General features: G+C 66.8%; 1 protein-coding gene across 2 annotated transcripts in view; it reads left to right on the forward strand.

Moving 5' to 3' along the window:
- The window catches only part of LOC118658917 (Grid2 interacting protein), a 25,814-nt gene extending 18,149 nt beyond the window's left edge, over positions 1-7,665 (forward strand). For both annotated transcript variants that reach the window (XM_036314733.1, XM_036314732.1), the window contains exons 11-21: positions 1-187; positions 811-1,230; positions 1,678-1,765; positions 2,527-2,604; positions 3,027-3,223; positions 3,693-3,848; positions 3,983-4,069; positions 5,085-5,214; positions 5,295-5,413; positions 6,019-6,183; positions 6,431-7,665. The exon at positions 1-187 is cut by the window's left edge and continues 169 nt beyond it. In XM_036314733.1, coding sequence (XP_036170626.1) covers positions 1-187; positions 811-1,230; positions 1,678-1,765; positions 2,527-2,604; positions 3,027-3,223; positions 3,693-3,848; positions 3,983-4,069; positions 5,085-5,214; positions 5,295-5,413; positions 6,019-6,183; positions 6,431-6,502 — 1,699 coding nt within the window. In that variant the 3' untranslated portion in view covers positions 6,503-7,665. The remainder of the gene's footprint in view (positions 188-810; positions 1,231-1,677; positions 1,766-2,526; positions 2,605-3,026; positions 3,224-3,692; positions 3,849-3,982; positions 4,070-5,084; positions 5,215-5,294; positions 5,414-6,018; positions 6,184-6,430) is intronic.
- Positions 7,666-8,436: the final 771 nt, after the last annotated feature.

Consider the following 8,436-nt stretch of genomic DNA (forward strand, 5'->3'; position numbering starts at 1 on the left):
CCTGCACCCCGACAGCCCCCCGAGCCCGGACCTGGGCCGCCAGCCCAGTCGCAGGAAGCTCTTCACCGCCTCCGGGCCCGCGCGGAGCCGGGACACCGACCGCTTCCTGGACGCCCTGAGCGAGCAGCTGGGCCCGCGGGTCACCATGGTGGACGATTTCCTGAGCCCCGAGAACGACTACGAGGAGGTGAGCGTGGAGGCAGCGGGTGGAGGCCCCGGGACGGGTGTGAAGTGGTGTCTCCAAGGGGAGCAGGGTCCCTGAGGCCTGCAAGAGGCCGCTGCCCTGGGTCCTGTCCCAAGCCACCCCCCCCCTCACCCCCCGCCCTGGCTTGAGCTAGGCCACACTTAAGAAACAAACAAACACATTTTAATTGATTTCAGAGAGGAAGGGAGAGGGAGAGAGAGAGCTAGAACATCAATGATGAGCGAATCATGGATGGGCTGCCTCCTGCACGCCCCACACTGGGCATCGAGCCCGAGTCCCGGGCATGTGCCCTGACTGGACTTGAACCCGGGACCCCTGAGCCAAACGAGCCAGGGCTATCCCACCCTTTGACTCAAGTATGACACTCAGTACTTACCCGAGGCTACACATAGGCCTGGTCTCAGGTTACCTCCTCCTGTGCTAGGCTCCCCCCAACACACACACTGTCAGGCCACCCCTCCCTCCGCCTCAGGCTTCCCACCAGCCCAGCCCATCCTTGTCCCAGGGCTGTCCCATCCCCTGCCCAGGCTGCCCACGCCCCTTGCCCCTTGCTCCGCTGTCCCTGGCCCAGCCCGGTGCCCCCTCACCTGCTCTGTCCCCGTCAGATGAGCTTCCATGAGGACGACCAGGGCAGCTTTGTCACCAACGAGCGGAGCAGCGCCAGCGAGTGCATCAGCAGCAGCGAGGAGGGCAGCTCCCTCACCTACTCCTCCATGTCCGACCACGTCCCCCCGCCCCCGCTCAGCCCCCCGCCGCCGCCACCCCTGCCCTTCCACGACCCCAAGCCCAGCTCCCGCACCCCGGACGGTCCCCGGGGTCCCACTCAGACTCTAGCCAAGCCCCTCACCCAACTCAGCCACCCGGTCCCGCCCCCGCCCCCGCCACCCCTGCCCCCACCCGTGCCCTGTGCCCCCCCCATGCTGTCCCGGGGCCTGGGCCACCGCCGCAGCGAGACCAGCCACATGAGCGTCAAGCGCCTTCGGTGGGAGCAGGTGGAGAACTCGGAGGGCACCATCTGGGGTCAGGTAGGCGGCCTGAGGCCCCGGGGCCCTGCGCAGGGGGGTGGCCTGGGCAGCAGCATTGAGGACGAGGCCCTGTCCAGCGTCTAGCCACCCCCCCCACACACATTTCCCTGGCTCTGTTTCCCGGCATCAGGGACACGGGGCAGCTCACTCCCTGCAAAGGACACCTCAAAGCAGGGCCAGACCCCTCGGCCACCTCGAAGGCCCCCTGGGGGCTCCAGCCCCTTTGCAGCCCTGCAGCCCCTCCCCACACAGTGCTGGCCTCTGCTGGGGGTTCCAGGCGAGCGTGTGATTGGCCAGCAGAGGAGCGGCTCGCACCTGAGAGCGGGTGATGTGGCTCCTCTGCAGGCCGCCCTGGGTTTATCCCAGCGCCCAAGGGGGCTCTCCCTGCGGTGGGGGGAGGGGGGCGGGGGGGGGCTCCTCCTCACTGCGAGCCGCCCTCCCTTGCAGTTGGGGGAGGACTCTGACTATGATAAGCTGAGTGACATGGTGAAATACCTTGACCTGGAGCTCCACTTTGGCACCCAGAAACCGGCTAGTGAGTGGCCTGAGGGCCCCGGGGGACCCCATCCCAGGGTCGCAGTGGCAACCCACCCACTGCCCTCGGGGACAGCCCAGGGCTCAGAGCCCCCGAGGGCTGCACTGACCCCCGTTCACTCACTGCGTCCCTGAGTTAAGGCCTCAGAGCTCAGTTTCCCGCCTCAGGACGGAGAGACTGACAGCTGGCGTCTATGGCATAGTTACTGCACGCCAGACACCCTGCACCCCCATTTCAAATCCAACCCGAGACACTGATGACTTCCTGATGAGAAAGCACAGGGGGGCTGGGTGACCTCAGTCACAGCCCCAACGAGGCTGACAGGAGGCGTCCACCATGCCCTCCCAGGCCCCTCCCCTCGCCCTCTCTGTGCCCCTCCCTGTAGTTGTTGGGGGGGGTGGGGAGGGGGTTGCAGGTATCCAAGGATCCTGTGTGGACAGTGGTCCCCGGATGGAAGAGAAAGGCCGTGTCCACCCAGGAGGCATCTGCAAGGCCCAGAGGGGTTGGTCCCCTCACCCGGGCAGCTCAGTCCCGACAGACAGCCGGGGGAGAGAGGACGGGGGGACGGGGAGGGACGCGCCGTGCATGCTGAGTGCTAGGCTGGGCCCGAGAGTGCACGAGTGGGGCCCAGAGCTGATTCGATCTCGGCCACGGAAAGGGGGCGCCTGGGCTGTGGGGGTGGCCACCCCCCCCGCCACGCCCGGGTCCTCTCACAGCAGCCTCACCTGGCCTCCCTCGCTCAACCATCATTTCCCTCCCAGAGCCCGTGCCCAGGCCCGAGCCCTTCAGGAAGAAGGAGGTGGTGGAGATCCTGTCCCACAAGAAGGCCTACAACACCTGTGAGGGGCAGGGGGTCCCGGGGCTGCGGGGGGCAGGGGGCGGCCGCCCTGATGGGAAACAGAAATTAGGCTGTAACCCCCTCCCAGCCCCCCCCTCCCCCGCTATACACCTGCCATCCAGCGGGGCAGAGGCCCCTCCCTGCTCCCACATCCTGCCAGGTCCCCCCTGGGTAGGTACGGACCGGCCCCCCCATAGGTCCCGCCTTCTTGTTGGCCGGGTTCTGGTCCCGCTTCCAGGCCCCTTCCTAGGTTCCTTGGCCCCATCGCCAGTCCCCGCTCAGCTCCAGATCTCTCTCCCAGAGAACCCCGCCTTGCCCACCTCTCCCGGCTCCTGCCCGCCCTGGTCCTCCCCCTACCCCCGGGCCCACCCAGCAGCTCAGGCGGATGTCCAGGCCCCCCCGGCTCACCCTAGCGCCCCGCAGCCATCCTGCTGGCGCACCTGAAGCTGAGCCCGGCCGAGCTGCGGCAGGTGCTGATGAGCATGGAGCCGGGGCGGCTGGAGCCCGCGCACCTGGCGCAGCTGCTGCTCTTCGCGCCCGACGCCGACGAGGAGCTGCGCTACCAGGCCTTCCGAGAGGCGCCCGGCCGCCTCAGCGAGCCCGACCAGTTCGTCCTGCAGGTGCGCCGCCCGCTCCATCCCGGCTTCCCGAAGTCCGGGGGGCCGTCGGTCCTGCTCCACATGCGCCCCCACACTCACACCTCTGAGTACCAGTTTACACCTTTCTCTTTTAAAAAATATCTTTATTGAGAGGAAGGGAGAGAGAGAGAGAGAGAAACATCAATGATGAGAGAGAAGCATTGATCAGCTGCCTCATGCACGAAGGGGGGATCGAGCCCGCAACCCGGGCATGTGCCCTGACCGTGACCTCCTGATTCATAGGTCGCCGCACAAGCAGCCCATTTACACCTTTATGAGCCAGCTCCATTGGGATCCAGCTAGATGGGATGCCCGTGGCCCTAGGGGCCCGGCTTATTGTCCTAAGGGAACACCTGGCCCCGCAGCCAGCCGGGACCCCAGGCTGCGATGGGGCGGTGGGTCTCCTGGTGGTGCTGGCGGATGGATGACTCCGGCCCGGCCTTTGCGGCAGATGCTGTCGGTTCCGGATTACAAAACCCGCCTGCGCAGCCTCCACTTCCAGGCCACGCTGCAGGAGAAGACGGAGGAGATCCAGGCCAGCCTGGAGTGCCTGCGCCAGGCCTCCCTGGAGCTCAAGAACAGCCGGAAGCTCGCCAAGATCCTGGAGGTCAGCGCGCACCCCCCCCCACTCCGTCACCAACCTGCCCCTCTGCCCCCTGGGGCTCCCGCCATGGACCAGGGGGTGAGGGCCAGGGGGTGAGGGGTGGAGGAGTACCTGCCCGCCCACCTTCCTTTCCACAGTTCGTGTTGGCCATGGGCAACTATCTCAATGACGGACAGCCCAAAACCAACAAGACCACGGGCTTCAAAATCAACTTCCTGACGGAGGTGAGGAGCTTGCCTTGCTCTGCCGTTGAGGTGGGGGGGGGGGGGGGTGGGCGGGGGGCGGCAGAGCAGAGGAGGGAACATCACCACCCAGGGGGCCTTCCCCAGGAGGAGCAGCGGCTGCCCAGGGGCCAGGATGTGACCAAGGCAAAGGTTGGGGGGAGGGAGGGTGCTGCTCCACGCCAAGCCTCTGGGTCTGGAACTATGGGGGTGGGGATCATGGAGGGGAGACTCCAAGTGGAAGGGGAGCGCCCACCTGGCAGGTTCTGTACCCCCAACAGCTCCCACACTGTCAGTCCAGCCACCCCCACCCCAAGATCTGGGATCAGAAACATGAGTACCCAGCCCTCCCCCCAGTGTTCCTGGGACGTCTCCCCAGGGAGCCTTTCGTCGTTTAACAAAAGAGGAAGAAAACTCCACTTGCAGGTAGAAATGGTTTAGGCCAGCGGTCGGCAAACTGCGGCCCCTGAGTGTGGCTCTTCCACAAAATACCACGTGTGGGCACGCACGTACAGTGCGACTGAGACTTCGTGGCCACACTCAAGGGGCCAAAGAGCCGCATGTGGCTCTCGAGCCGCGGTTTGCCAGCCACTGGTTTAGGATGTCTGAGGCTCAGCAGGGCCACAGACGCTTCGGAAAACCACAAGAGGGCAGGCCTGGGAGTGATGCTCCCCCCCCACTCGCCCCCCCCCCCAACCCGGGGAGTCAGGGAGGCTTGGGCTCTGCCTGCTGACAAGGCAAACGCTCAAGGACAGAGAAACCTGGGGCCTGCCTCTCCCTGCCTGGTTCCCGGGACCCCAGAGAGCTGGGCAGGGAACTCCAGGCTCCCGGGGGGCCTGTGGCACCCCAGCAGGTAAGACCCCGGAGGACGGAACACAGCAGTGGGGTTCTGAGTGTCGGAGTCGCGCTGAGGGCAGGGACTGAGGCGGGTCTGAGAGAAGCCGGGCTGGGACGCCTGGTCCCGTGTGGTCAGCAAGCTGACGGGCCTGAGGAGGGTGTGTGTTGGGGTCACTCGCAGCTGAACTCCACCAAGACAGTGGACGGGAAGCTCACCTTCCTGCACATCCTCGCCAAATCGCTGAGCCAGCACTTCCCCGAGCTACTGGGCTTTGCGCAGGACCTGCCCACGGTGCCCCTGGCGGCCAAAGGTAGGCTGGGCGGTGGGTGGGAGGCGGGCCCTGCCGCTGGGCGGGCGTGTGGCCCCACGAGGCCCTGACACTCCCTGCAGTGAACCAGCGGGCTCTGACCGGCGACCTGGACGACCTGCACGGCACCATCCGCGAGATCCAGGCTGCCTGCCAGAGCACGGCCCCCTCCAGTGAGGACAAGTTTGCCGCCGTCATGACGGTATCCTCCGGGCAGCCTGGCCCAGTGGCCCAGGGGACCCAGGGTGGTGGGGGGCCCTCGGGGGGAGCTGGCTCCGGCTCCGGTGACCACCGTCTCCCCACAGAGGTTCTGGCAGAGGCTGCTGTGTGTCCCGGGTGCTGGAAGAGGGTCCATCCTGGGCTGTTTAGAAGCCAAGCACGTGGGCCAAGGCTGTGCGCCCCTTGTCCTAGGCTCTTGTTCCAGGTCCTGGTCCCCAGGAGAGCCCGGACCTAAGTTACCAGATACAGAAAGAGGCTTGTCAGGCCCGGGCCAGCCCAAGGCAGTCGGGAGAGAGGGACATTCCCACTGGGCACAGAGTGACAAATGCCATAGAAAGAGACGGAGCGGGGCAGGCCTGGAGAGGGCAGGGGGCCACTCCTGGGAATGGCTGGAAAGGGGGGTGGTGGCACCTGAGCAGAGCTGTGGAGGGCCGGGGGGAGAGAGCTGCTGGACAGAGGACCGAGGGAAAGGCCCCGGCAGGACAGGGCTCAGGACTCGTTCAGGGGCACAGGCCTGGAGCGCGGGACGGGCGGCCGGGCTGTCTGGGGGCCCAGCAGGTGGGCAGTTTCCTGAGCAGAGGCCCCCAGTCCTTCCTGGAGACGGCGCAGCCGGCGCTGCGGGCGCTGGACGGGCTGCAGCGAGAGGCCGTGGAGGAGCTGGGCAAGGCGCTGGCCTTCTTCGGAGAGGACTCCAAAGCCACCACCTCCGAGGCCTTCTTCGGCATCTTCGCGGAGTTCATGAGCAAGTTCGAGGTGAGCCGGCCCCCGGCCCCCGGGAGACTGCCGGCCCCGGGGAGGGGCAGGGCCCGCGGTCGACAGAGGGAGGGGTCTTCTGTGAAGCGGGGTGTTGGGAAAGCCCCCCAGTGAGTGCCCCCACCCCCCGGGGAGGGGTGTAGGCCTCTGCTTTGCTAGGTGCTGAAGTTGGCCAGACAGGTGTTGGGTGAAGGGCTGGGGGCTCCCGGAACCACTGACAAACCCTCCCCCTGCTCCTCCCCCGCAGCGGGCCCTCGGCGACCTGCAGGCCGGGGAGGGTGCGCGCAGCTCGGGCATGGCTTCGCCCCTGGCCTGGTGACAGCGCGACCGCGCCCCCTTCGGCCTGGGTGTGGAGAGGAACACCAGAGGCTGCGGCCTCGGCCCGGGGCCACCTAGGTTGGGGCCTCGCCCACCCCTTGGACCCTCCTGCCTGGGACCCCGGGCTGCTATGCCCACGGAGCCCACGTCTCCAGCTACCTCAGCACTGAACGTCAGCCACTGCGAAGGTCGGGGTTCTGCGGGACCCCATCTCCCGGCCGAGCCCCAGGCCTGAGTGCCGGGGTGCAGGAGCCACCGTGCACTCGCAGGGAAGGTGACCCCCCGGGAGGGCCGCCATCGCTCCCTGGCCTGGCTGTGCCCCGGTTCCGCGGGCCCCCTGCACCTCACGCCACCTGACCCCCAGGCAGGCCAGCAAGGGCTGCCGCCCGAACCCTCGGGACGGAGGGGACTCGGGTGGGGGGCTGCGACCTGCAGGTGAATTGCGAGTGGCCGGGGCCCTGGCGGCCTCTGCTGTCTGCTCCTCCATGGCTTGGCTCCCACCGGGCCCTGGGGGTCGTCATCGGGGGGCACAGACCTCCTGGACCCGAACCCTGGAGCGGGAGGCAGAGGCCCTTGAGCACGCCACCCCGGGCACTGTGAGCTGCAGGCCCCTCTCCCAGCCGGGCCTCAGGGCTGCTGGGAGCTGGAGGGAAAAGCACTTGGCGGTGCCCAGAGGCGGGCGGGGGGCGGGAGGGAGGGAGGAGAGAGCAGGGAGAAACAGCCAAGGGCTGGGCAAGGAAGATCCGCTATGCTGGGCGGCAGCATTGAGGCTTTATCTGGGGGGCGGACATCTCTCAGTTTCCAAGCAGTCAGGCAGCGGGATGGGCGTCAGAGGCAGGCCGGAGAGACGGAGACGACCGGGTGCCGCCTGGACAGGACGTGGTGGCTGCCGGATGGGTCTGTGATGGTCCCTGGAACGGGTCCTTGAGAAAAGCAGGCTTCGGGGGGAGGGACACCATCTCGGACTTTCCGCGATCCCAGCAGCTGTACTTGTGTCTGGAGCTACCGGGGCGCAGGGGTGCACGGGCGGGAGGGCGCGTTGACTTCTGTCCGGGCTCCAGGTGGCAGGCCCTGGCCTCGGGCAGCTCCCTGTCGCCTCTCTCCTCAACCTTCTCCCAGGGACTCTGATCCGGGCTCTAGGCCCGTCCCTCGGAGGCCCACCCTCCCCCCCCCCCCCCCCCCCCCCCCGCCCCGGTCCCCCGCTGAGGCCAACCAGCCGCGTTACTCTTCCCGTCCTGCCAGGCTCCCAGCCCCTCTGAGGCCATGGGTGTTCTTTTCTTCGTTTGGTTCCCCTTCGGTAGCCACCACATAGGAATCACTAAACCAAAAGGCATATCCCAGGGCGGGCGGATGGAGCCAGAGGTGGCCAGTGGCGCATTCTCCCCAGCTGCTCGCGCTGGGTGACTTCCACGCCTTCCCACAGCTGCGTCTGGGAAGCGTGGCAGGAGGCCAGTGCAGGCCCACAGGAGATCGCAGAGAACAGAGACTCCCCCAGGCCAGGCACAGGGCGACCCGCAGCTCCGGAGCCCGTGTGGCATTTCCCCGCGAGTTAGAAACGTGTGGCAGATGCAGCCCCAGGCCAGGGAGCACAGCTTCGCCTGCCGCCATTGGTCACCTATTGGCCACACATGCCATGGAACCAGCTGTCCTGAAACTCAGCTGCTGCCCTGGCCGGTTTGGCTCAGTGGGTAGAGTGTCGGTCTGTGGACCGAGGGTCCTGGGTTCCATCTGGTCAAAGGCCCATACCTTGGTTGCAGGCTCCTCCCCGGCCCTGGTCTGGGCATGTGCAGGAGGCAACCAATTCATGTGTCTCTCACATCCATGTTTCTCTCTCTCTGGCTCTCCCTTCCACTCCCTCTAAAAATCAATGGGAAAGTATCCTCAGCTGAGGATCAACAACAAAACAAAAACCTCAGTCGCTTAAAACAGCAGCCA

This window comes from Myotis myotis, unplaced genomic scaffold (assembly GCF_014108235.1).
Source record: "Myotis myotis isolate mMyoMyo1 unplaced genomic scaffold, mMyoMyo1.p scaffold_m19_p_6, whole genome shotgun sequence".
Taxonomy (NCBI): domain Eukaryota; kingdom Metazoa; phylum Chordata; class Mammalia; order Chiroptera; family Vespertilionidae; genus Myotis; species Myotis myotis.